At 37.5% G+C, this 11,924-nt stretch overlaps 2 protein-coding genes across 2 annotated transcripts; both read right to left on the bottom strand.

The window, feature by feature from the left end:
• Positions 1-5,782: 5,782 nt before the first annotated feature.
• LOC112203630 (protein DA1) lies at positions 5,783-6,814 on the bottom strand. The gene has a single exon (XM_024344563.1). It carries the CDS (start codon positions 6,812-6,814, stop codon positions 5,783-5,785), a length of 1,032 nt encoding a protein of 343 aa, XP_024200331.1.
• Positions 6,815-7,982: 1,168 nt separating this feature from the next.
• On the bottom strand, positions 7,983-11,331 carry LOC112203403 (scarecrow-like protein 21). The gene is made up of 2 exons (XM_024344376.2): positions 10,896-11,331; positions 7,983-10,131 (listed from the first exon to the last, which is right to left on the bottom strand). The coding sequence occupies exon 2, from the start codon at positions 9,969-9,971 to the stop codon at positions 8,250-8,252; it is 1,722 nt and encodes a 573-aa protein (XP_024200144.1). The 5' UTR covers positions 9,972-10,131; positions 10,896-11,331; the 3' UTR covers positions 7,983-8,249.
• Between the last annotated feature and the right edge of the window lie 593 nt (positions 11,332-11,924).

The raw sequence follows: 11,924 nt of genomic DNA on the forward strand, positions 1-11,924 counted from the left end.
AAGCTAGGTTTGGTTCATCCATTTATGGCTACCGGCTAATCCTTGGCTAGATATTAGTGAGAGCATATTATGTACAAAGAGAGAGAAAGAAAAACAAAAGAAAGAGAGTCGTGGAAAAACTGATTTGTCATTGTTTGCCAAGAACATGGTGGCGCGATCGTTGATTCAGTTGCAAATGATGGTGGCGCTTGGTTGTTTCATTGAGTCATCTGCTTTATTTTTTTAGCAAATTACTACTAACTACACTTTTAGTCCAGTATTTATCATTAACAGGCCTGTTTTTTATATTTCCCTTGCGATACTGTTTCTGACCTATGCGCAATGCCCAAACCCCGTGCAGCCTATTTCATGACGAAAATGTCCCTAAACATATTAATAGAGGAAGATAATCAATAAAGAGACAGATAAAGATAGAGATGGAGATGGATGGAGAGAGAGAGAGAGAGAGAGAGAGAGAGAGAGAGAGAGAGAGAGAGATAACAGATCTAGATTGAGATCGAGATCGAAATCAAAATCAATCAAGACGATGAATTTGAAATTCTCATTCAAACTGGAATTTAATAGTAAATGAGAGAGGGGGAGAAGAGATCTAGATCGATATCTAGATTTGTATTGAGATCAGAGAAGCTGGGCGAAGAAGCGAGGCATCGATGAGATAGGAGAAGCAAGGTGGTGAAGCGAGATGGTGAAGCTAGGCGGAGAAGCTAGACGGAGAACCTATTTTTTGGTCTTGGCCTGCAAATCTACCGGCAAGGAACGCGGCGAAGCTAGGGTTTGTTCTCAGCCTACAAATCCACCAAAGAGCGAGGTCAGTATCAATTAAGATGAGTTGCTAAGGAGGGAAACTTGATGTTATGTGACTGATGATGAATTGTATGAGCTTATTGAGACTCAGTACCATTAAAATGGTTGCAATATGTGCAATCTATGATTATTGAGAGTCAATAGCACTAAAATGCTACAGTATGTGCAATCTATGATTTTATGGACCTTCTAAAGATCATTAACTTTAGTTTCTGAGGGTCGGTAGCTTTCTGAGATTTGCTTGTTCTGATGGAAAATGATGAGTTTTTGACTCAATAGTACAAAAGAAATTGTATGAGCTTTAGTTTCTAAGGGTTAGTAGCCTTAGCTTTATGATTTCACTAACACTATGTTTATTGTCCTCAAACTTGTGTTAGGAGAATAACGATTGGTTCTGGTTTTCGTAATTGAGTGTTTTGAATTGGTATGATGATGTTGCTGGAGCTTTGTAGAATAGAGAGGCTGATTCATTCTATTTTTTTGTGATCTTCATAATTGACATGATCTGTTGGAGAATGTTGTTGTAAGTCAGTTGGTGTTGCTTAGACAGGGGGTCTTAAAATGTTTGGATACAAAATGGTGCCGAATTGTATTGAGTTTATGTTCCATAATGATTACTTCATTAACATGTCAAGATCATTCTTTGAGTGACATCTTTAAGTTTCTAGTATGCAATTATGACATATGTGCCTTTCTGTATGTGATGATTGATTTAAGAGGTTTGAGATTGTGAATGGTATAACTGAAGTTAGAGAACCATGTGTATTGAGGGTCAGTATGCTATTGAGGATCAGTAACCCTATGTGTATTGCAACCTCATTTGATGTTTATATATGAGGATCAATAGCTTTAGCTTCATGAGTACATTCGCTTAATTGCATGAGGTATTCAACTCAAATCTATTATCGGTTCAGTTGAGCTTGCAATTTTGGACAGATTTGTTAGCTTTACTTTATGGAAGGGTCATTGAAATTATGTCTATCTATAGGCTCTATGGATGTTTGATCTTATTACTGTTGTTAGTCTTCTTTTTTTTTGCTTGAAATTATGGTTATTGATCTGCTGCAACTGTGAGGATCTTTTAATTAGGTCTTTTGTATTCTTATAAACTACAGTGGTTTTTTTAATCAAATTGAGGGTTAGTACACTATTGAGGGTCAGTACTCATATATTTGCATTTATCATATACACAGATTAATCGCAAATGGCAAAGAGGAAAGCTGCTACAATAGACAAAAAGGATGTACCGATTGAAGAACATGAGAAGAACCATGGTGGAGAGATTCTTCACCTTGACAAGAGCTGGTATTCGAAAGTATGTGATAATTGAAGGCAAGCAAAGACCATGGGTTGGATTGGATTGGGATTAGGATTTACATTTGATCATTTTGAATCGTTTTGTTTTATTAAGTGAGATTAATAGTAAAATGTTGATCTTTTGCGGATATGGATTTGTGTTTATGAGTTGATAGGATTTTGATGAAAGTAAATTGACAGAGATGCAGGCTTTTTGAAGTGTTCTTTATTAGTTAATGTTAATGGATCGATTTTATTATTGAGTTTCAAACAAAAAAAATGGTGCAAGGTCACATAACTTTTGCTCTTTTATGTGTATACAAACAATTCAATCGGTTAATCATTTAGAATTGCCTCTAGAAACTGGAAACAACTGCAAGTTTTGTATGTCAGAATGATACTAAAGCTCAATACATTAAATCTGCAATTCCTCGGAATGATACTGAAGCCCAGTACATTAAGTCTATAGAGGTTATTTTGGTAATTTGGATTCAGCTACAGTACCGCAAGGGAATTAGAAAAAAACAGGCCTGCTATTGGTAATAAATGGGCTGAGATTGTAGTTATTGGTAATTTGCTATTATTTTTTCTCAATGTAGTATCCCTTTTTCCATTTTTGTATGTTTAATGAATGTATTTTATTCCTACACACTTGCCACATCATTTACTAAAGATATAAGAGCTGTTGGATGTAGTTTCATCTAAAGGCTAATAAATAGTGTAAAAATATGTGTACATTTATGTGGAATAAAACAATTAAAAAATAAAGTGATTCATCTAGCATTACTCATATCGTAGAAGGTCTTAAACGGTTAGGGCTATAAATAGACTCGACATAGTTCGTGTTCGACTCGTATTCGGCTCGATTTTAGATCTTTCGGCTCGTGTTTGTAAGATAAATGAGCCGAGCTTGAGCTCAATAATAAGCTCGACAAAATAACGAGCCGAGCTTGAACAATAATATATTCGGCTCGTCTAACTCGTGAGTAGCTCGAGTTTGTTAAAACTCAACGTGTATTAAAACTCGACTCATGAAAATTTATAATATAAATAAAATATAATGTTCTAATTTCTTTTTATTATGTTCCTTTTCAATTGGAAAAGAATCTGAGCATTTAAGTATAACATCTTATATAATTAAACCAATTCTTGAGGGAATGGTTAAATTTTTGAACTACCGAATATGCCCTCACATAATATAAATATTAATAAACAAATTATTTCTATATGAGGATAAGACAATCAATAGACTATATCATATTTGAAAATTTTACAATACATCCCATAAAAAAATGAGAAGCTTTCCCAAAATCAGGAGATAAATTACTGTAACTTTTTTAATTTAAAAAAATAAAAATAAATAAAGCCAATTGACATGTGTGGAACACATGTTAGAGCATCTCCAACGGTGGTATCAAAATCCACCGTGGAGCTCCAACGGTGGTGTCAAAATCCACCATGATGATGATGATGATTATCATGATCTTAATAATAATAATAATAATAAAATATTTATTTATTTTAACCTATGGGTTGGAGTGAAAAATTGTCAAAATTGACAATTCCTTGTCAGTTGTCAAATTTTAAACTTACCTCAAAATTTTTTATCTCTCCATTGGAGATGGTCTGAAGGGGCTAGTATTACAATAAAGTCAAAAGGGATTTGTGTGATGATTAGTCATCAAATTTGGATTATTATTTTTAATTTACTTTCTTATTTTTTTTATTTTATTTTTTAAATTTAAAGTCAAATGAGCCAAGACAAGCCTGTTCAAACTCGAGCTCGTCTAATAAATTGAGCCAAGCCGAGCCTAGCTCGAGCTTAAGAAAAATATTCAAGCCGAGCCGAGCTTGAGCATGGAAAAAAAAATTCAAGCTTTAGCCCGGCTCGGCTCATTTACACCCCTATAAATGGTGATGTAGAACATTTGCTGAAAGGATTGAAGAGCAAATGCACGATTAAAATCAAAACATTGCAGATTTGGCGTTCGGTGTCAGAATGCTAATTATTATACATTTCCAAGAAGGAAACGGCACCAAGAGTCAAACTCATTGCTTTGCTATGACCTATGGGCTTTCTTAGGCTTCTGAGGTCATTACCAGCCTCAAAATTGCATTTTATTTATTTATGCCATATTTTAAGTTTTCTAGTTAATTTTGAATTTGTTTTAATTTGATCCGTGAGCTTGTGGGATTGGTTGTTAGTTGCTTGAGGGTTTGTTTTCTAGTATTTAAGCAACCTTAAATGGCTGCAGACATCTATCTTTTATATTATTATCAATTAAAAATTTTCTCGTACACTGGTGGTTTTATCTATTTTAAAGTTTATAACTTGTAAACCCAATTTACTCGAAGTGCATCAAACGATATCCTTGTAATTTACACCCAAAAAGTCGCTATGGCTTTCCCCATCCAAATTTGACTCCATAAAAACTAATAAAGAGGCAAAACTGCACCAACTTTTAGATAGTAGTTATTCTATTATTCTATATAAATCTATATCAGCTCTTTCCATGAGGTTTCCATTTTCTTGATTTTGCACGTGATTCTTGTTGTCCCACACATTCTAACAGTCCAAGATCTGAAGATCATCATCAACTTCACTTTCTTCCGGTCTCAGATCAATCTGCTGCAAAGTCCAAGCCGACACAATTCACCCCGACTAAACCGTTTTAATTCTGCCAATATTCTCTGCATGCATGTTCACTAATCACCCTGCTAGCTCCTGCACTTTATATAGAACCCTAATTTTGAACTTGATGCTTCCAGCTTCGATCATGCACATTTTGACATTAATTACTTGCGCAGCTTTAGATAGACTCGCTTTAGACTCGAGAGTGAGAAATTTTACAAACAAATACCTCCTTATACAATGCTTATACAGTGTTTATATAGAGCATATATAACTTGGTTTTTTTTTTTTTTTTTTTATCAGACATAAAGAAAAAAAGAGAAATAATAAGAACCCCATAAATTAGGAATCCTAGATCGATAGTCTTCTTTACACTAACACCTAGTTGGTCTTATGACATTTCTATTTATAGTGATGGATAAAGTAACAAGTTCAAGTCTCGAATCCATCATTAAAGATAAACAAATACAAAAATAAAAATTTCTCTGTCTTACGTAAGCCTTATTCAAACTAGAAAAGCTAATCTAAACTCGGGTTTGCTAGGCAAAACCTGAACAAAACGGAAAATATCAACGCTTTCCATATTTTTTGCACTAGCCACGAAAACCTGTTGGTTTAGGGATTGAGCAAATAATCTCTCTGCCAAGAGTCTCACGAGTCCACCCCATCTTTAATGGCATGCTGCTTGAATATACCACATCTCCATAGCATGATGCTATGCCGTTATAATTTGAGGGGTTTAAGTCCAAAGGCCCGACTTGTGTAACCCTTATAGTAGCTCGCTCAAGCCCAACTGGTGGACCCATCGCATGTGTCTTGGTCTTGAAGAAGCTAGAGAGATGGAAATGACAAGAGACAAGGGATCAAAATCATAATTGTGTCAAACAGGGTAAATGTTTCATGTAATAATAATTGGAAAATGATCAAAGACAGACAGAGAGAAAACCATTAATTTGATGTTCAACTTAATTCTAATTCTGAACATGCCTAGGGACTAAAATCTAGAAAGCAATTTGTGCCTCTCGAGCTCTCTCGCTCCTAGTTAGCTAGCTAGAGTGTGACTGGCATTCTTCTGGAAGCTTTTTTCTTGTAAGTTGTAATCATATGATTAATTGTAGTTTCAAGGCCAAATCTTGCAACTGCTCGTTGGACCTCTCTAAATCCTTGGCCATATTCATCAGAGTCATGCTTTTCCACTACAAACTTGTATGTTTGTACTAATTTTCTCAGAAACTGAGCCTGCTCATGACTAGTAGTTGCTGATGATGATGAAGTAATTTCACTGTCCAGCCAATCCAACCATTTCCAACCTATTACTTGACACATTCCTTCTTCCAGTTTCTTTTCCAGTTCCCCGAATATGATACCTTTCGATCGAAACCATACATGCATCATCTCATGAGCCAAGATTGCCTGCGTCATAATCTTGGGCAAACCGAACAAAATTGCTATGCCGGTTCTATAATCACCATGAAACTGTCGCTCCACTACAACGCTATCCCCTTTCCGCGAACAACTTGTAACGCCGGTGATGGTGCCCATATCTGCCTTGAAAGGCAACCCGAAAGGCGTGGGTTCTTGCTCGCAGTTTAGTCTATCCATCTCTTTCTTATCGACCAAGAAGACACGAACGTCGTCCGGAAGGTCCAGGTTGAGTGTACGGAAAAATTCGTGACATTTATGGATCATGAGAGGTTCACATTGTCGGATATCGACGATTGCGGTAGAATAACAATCTAGGCATATTTCCCGACCTTCACCGAGATTTATATATGTTACATCACTTGTCTTTAACCTCATGCAGCCACAGCATATTGGAGTTCTATCCTCTAGATGTTTGGGACAAATTGTTTGTTTCCATATTATGTCGCAGCAAACTGGAGCTCCATCTGGGAAATAAGTGGGATGATGCAAGCTCTCGATAATTGTATTAGTACAAACATCGCAAACCAACATTGGTTGTCTTGAAGATATAGCAACTTCCTTATTTGCATCACTTTGCCCTTTTTCATATTGATGATCTGAAACGGAAATTAGCTGCATGGCAAGCTCTATATTGTCGATATCTTGATCTTCATACATAGTATCCTCAAAGTATTGACAATGGCGGTACAATTTCACGATAAGATCGATCCTCGCTCTGACCTAGCCTCCTATTTCTATTTCCCACCCTCCCACACACTTGAGGTAATGCTAAAGGCTTTGAAGGTTGACTATTGGAAACGTAAATAACAAACTCATTTGAGTGCTTATATAGAGAACAATCCATCAAGTTTTCAGGTTTGAATAAGGTTTCCCGGTTTGAATAAGGTTTCCCTTCTTCTTCTTCTTCTTTTTTTTTTTTTGAACAAATAAGGTTTCCTTTCATTAGTCTATAGGGTTTCCTAATTTGATTAGTAGTTATTCCTCTTAAAAAAATAATCTAAGAGTAACAAGTCAAACATTGACACACACAAAAAAAATAAAGCCAGGAACCTGAATCCTGTTCCTTACGAACTAACTCAGACGAAACCTTACAAAGTGGAAAAATATGGAACACCTAACAGCTTTCCCTTTTGATATCAAAACTATCGCATTGTCTCCTCTTGTTAGCTAATCACATTCTAACAATTCCAAGGCAGACCGCCCCTAGTCGTGGAGAAAGCAAAGCTAAGAGCACTAAACTTATCTGCAGCAGCTAGAAATCGGTTTCTGGCAATGACCTCTTTCGATAGTTTGCTGTTTCCGCAACCAAAAGAATGGTGATCAATCTGAAAAACCTAGTATAAATTCTTTTTCCAAAAGTAAATTCTGGATTGTAGATTCTGTTGGTGCAGCTGGAGTCCTTGGTTGAACCAGAGCTCTTTCATGCCGAAATAAGTTCTCCTTAATCAGAAGTAAGGCGGTACAGGTTTCCGATAGGCTTCGTATTTAATTAAGCAGAACATGAATCGAGTCGCAAAGTTACCGCTTAAGTGGTTGAATCCGTGATGGTGAGAAAGTCTGTTCCCCTGAACAAAGCTTAGATGACAGAAGCACCTTGCAACTGCAGAGCTCTTTCCAGAAATCAGAATGCATTTTGTTTGACATCACAACTATTTCACTTTTCCTTCTTTAATTTGTATAGATGGAGTCATCATACAAATTGCTTTGACAAAGAACCGACTGACCAATATATCATTAAGTTTCGAGGTTAAAATAGACGGAGGATTTAGATCTCGGCTCATCTAGACAAAGAAGTATACACAATTCTTTAACAAAGAATCAAAAGAACAGAGAAACAGAATATGTATAAACAGTGAGGATACACCTGGTGGTATCAGTTCTGGTATCATTTGTATCAGCATGAATCGGCTATCATATTCCGATGTATTCTAACAATGATAAGCATCTTTGAAACATACAATGGCTGATACCGTGGTGCTCATTGTTAACAAAACCAAAGAGCTATGCTATCACAATGAATCTATAAAAATTAAAAAATTAAAAACAAAGTGGTCGTTTCTACTGCTACTTCTGTATCTTTATTTTCTGACAATCAGTGCCACGCAGAAGCTGATACCAAGTTCCTCTCCTTCCATCCCAACAGCATAGCACCATCCTTCTCCTCCAGCTTATAATGCTCTGAGTAACACCTCAGTAGACTCCTTATGACAGAGTTGACATATGAGCTTAATGGGTATTGCCGAAATCCTGCCATTGTCAACCTAGACTTCCACTTCCCAAAGAGCTCGTGGCGTTCCACCCTTTCCTTTCCTTCGCAGGCAATCACATTTACAATATCTCGAGCCAGACAATGCTGCTCCACGTTGATCCTCTCCTTGCTGTTCCTCGGCAGAGTCACGTCAATAGACTCAAACATTGCCAAATAGTAGTCCAAAGTCTCTATAAACCGATTCAAGAAAGGGGTTGTATTCGTGTTTGATTCTTGCTCAACCAAAGTAGTCACCTTTGGAGATAGTGACTTGACTATCCTCAGAAGCCCATCCCTTGGATTGTTCACATCAACGCTTTCATCTGGTGTGTGGTGAAGCTGCAGGGGAAAGTTCACTGCTAGAGCCTCACCAGGCCTGACATCAAGCATGTCCGGTGTGACATCAGGTGCAAAAACTGGAACCCCGTGAAATTCAACTGGGATGTTAAATTTCTCAGAGATTGCTTTCAACCGTCTTCCTACTGCCTCCAAGCCATCACCACGAGCATATTTAGAAACAGGGTCATCGATACCTGTAATTCGTACATGGGGAGCCCCACTGGGTCTTGCTGCAAGAGCTTGAAGGAGAGTCACCCATTGAGTACCCTGAGCAATCTGGAAGTCTATAATGTGGATACGGTCCTCATTTCTGCAGGCGTCAGCAATGGCCCCATTGGCTGCCATGTAACCGAACTTTAAATAGGGGCAGATCTCATACAGAATGTGCATGTATGAGAGCAAGTCATCGCTTTCAGGCTCCCTGCACCTGAGGGCACGGTAGATATTGGAGCCCGAAGCCTCCTTCCTTGCAACCAGCCCTTCTACCATGTAAGCTCCAAGACGCTGAATTGGTTCTCCACTGATAGACACAGCACCTCTAGCCTTTTCAATCAACTTCTCAAAACCATCCATATTGTTGTCAGAAAGTGCTTCAGCACATGCAATCAGCAATTGTCGCAGGTTATCAGCCGGAAAACCCTGTGGAGATGCTTCATCAAGCACCTTGTGACGTTTCTCTGACTGTCTATGCCCTGAAACAAAGGAAGTCTGGTGCTGCATCACATGTGCACCCGCGCGCTCCTGGTTCCATGACAGAGATCTCTGTCCCTTCCGCCTGCTAGTTTCCCCAAAAATGTTTGTTGCGGTGACCTCTTCTTCATCAGGCCCCATTAAAGCACTCTCCAATTCCTGCAAAGCGTATTTTATATTGGGGCTACAATTTGCATCCTGTAACAAAGATGCCCTACCAGAAGAGAGCTGCAGACTGTCTCGACGACAATCCACAGAAGGGCTTAAGCTTAACCGAGAAATATAACTGTTGGTTTCAAATGGAGAGTTAGAGGAATGGCTGACTCCTGAGAGATTTTCTGTGGAGCTAAGTTGCTCCTGGTAGTCACTCAGCGTAGTAACAGTATCAGAATCAAAGTGAGTTGAAAAGTGTGAATTTGGTGAGTTACCAATATCTAATTTCAAAGACCCAAGCAACCTGTTAGGAACAGTGGGATGAGAACCTGCAAAATAGCCTGCACCAGTTTCACTGAAACCAAAATGCTGGCGTGAGTCCATGCTATGAGATTGGCATCAGCTATATGTGACAAAAACTCTCCAATGTATAAATATCAATCAAATAGTTTCGGTGTGGTTGCTTTCACCAGAAACAGCTCTAAGCAGCTTTGCAATACTCCAGTTGGACTCAAAAGTCCTGAACTTTCAAGATGAAATCAATCTGCAAAATTGATACAGAAAAAGGACCAATAAGCAGAGATCCTGAAGCAAAAATACCATGTACTCAAACCTTGCAAAGCAAAAAATTTTCACCAAAGCAATAACTTTTGAACCTTTAATAGATTTTTTTCTTTTAATCATTCTGCAGGTCATATCCCAATTAAAAAGTCCAGGTCTTCATGATTCTTGAAACTTATAGAAAGCAAAGGTCTCTGGTTTACTAAAGCACTACTAACCAATTCTAATGTTTGGTTCAATACTAATACATATCTAAAGTGAAAGGATAAACATACGATAAGAACCGAGAAATGAAGATTGAACCCAATAAGGCAAGACCTAATCAACTTCAAACTCGAACCAACATATGACACCAAGTCCAAAAGAGAGAAATATTGAGAACAAACAGAGGACGTTATTCAGTTAAAGATGAGAACAAAGATCCACCATAAACAAACTATCTCAAGGTGCATAAGACATATCATATTTGAACTAATTGCCAGTAGGAAAAACCATTAATCCAGGTGAATCAAATTAGAAGTAATTTTCATTTTGAACACAAGGAATCTGCAAAAGCCCTTAAACCCTGAACAGTTAAACCCAATTCGCACCGATCAAACCAGACCTTCCACACAATCAAACCCAATACCAGCTTTTAACATTTCTTGAACTCCAAATCAAAAAAAACACACTCAGATTCTATTCAACTTTTCTTTCACCTCAAAGCAATATGAACAGCTAGCTAATTGTCGTGGAAAGCATATATACCTGGGTTCTGTCTTTCTTTCATCTGGGTGTACTGGGTCTTCATCTCAAAGCTGAAATCTTTGGTTTTGGGTAGCCTCTGCTTTGATCCAAGACAGGTTTTTCAAGCTCTCCTCAACTCGTCGAGCTTTCTAGAGAATAAGGCTGCCAGGCTCTCGAGGGTATATATAGGAGAGAGAATGAGAGAGAGACTTTGACGTCAAGTCTGTACGGAACGTAACGGTGACGTCGTATAGAGTGGAACAAGATAGGATTTGCATTCTGGGTTTGTGAGGGGAGAGGCGAGTGATTTGTAAAGGGAGGAGCTTGGCGCCGACCTCTCGCTTGGGCTCTGTGCGAGAACATTCCAAGCTTTTTCTCTTTTTTTTCCTTCGCTCGCTCCACTTGGTTTTGTTTTGGTTTCGTTGAAACTTGAAAGTCATGGGGTGTGAATCCGAGACGCGCTTGGTTACAATTTACAAACTGACGCTCTGTGAGGTTTTTATTGTACTTCTGTCACATCGTCTCTGACCAGTGCTGAGGAAATCATTGAGGGTATTTTGAATATATAATTAGAGATAATCATGTCCGATTATATTAAGATTATGGTTTGTTTGATGAGGTTGCATAAGTTGACTTGAGTTTGACTTAGAGAAGCATTTGTTAAAAAGTCTGAAATTTCTGTTCTTGTTATTTCAAAACATATATAGATATAGGGATGGTAATGTAATCCTCTCCTTAATACATTAGTTCTTATTGTGATAATTTAACTTCGTATAATGATAGGCAATTCTTATAATATCAATGAGCTAGTTTATAAATAAATGGAGTTGGTCTAACTCTTTAAAGAACTAATCAACCACCATCACATGTTTAAACAGTAATATGTTAATGCATTATAAATTTTCACACTTATAACTTCATATTTTGTGGTATGCCAGTAATATTTTAAAGTAAATGAAGTAGTGAGTAGAGTACTTTTTGTTAACGGGTGTATGTTAGAATATACATGATTGGTAGATAATCTTGTAATTATTTTGAAACATTTTCTTC

Source organism: Rosa chinensis, chromosome 5 (assembly GCF_002994745.2).
Source record: "Rosa chinensis cultivar Old Blush chromosome 5, RchiOBHm-V2, whole genome shotgun sequence".
Classification (NCBI taxonomy): domain Eukaryota; kingdom Viridiplantae; phylum Streptophyta; class Magnoliopsida; order Rosales; family Rosaceae; genus Rosa; species Rosa chinensis.

Bases quoted from the DNA above. Each gene is read 5' to 3' on its own strand.
- LOC112203403 (XM_024344376.2), bottom strand. From the start codon at position 9,971: ATGGACTCACGCCAGCATTTTGGTTTCAGTGAAACTGGTGCAGGCTAT.
- LOC112203630 (XM_024344563.1), bottom strand. From the start codon at position 6,814: ATGTATGAAGATCAAGATATCGACAATATAGAGCTTGCCATGCAGCTA.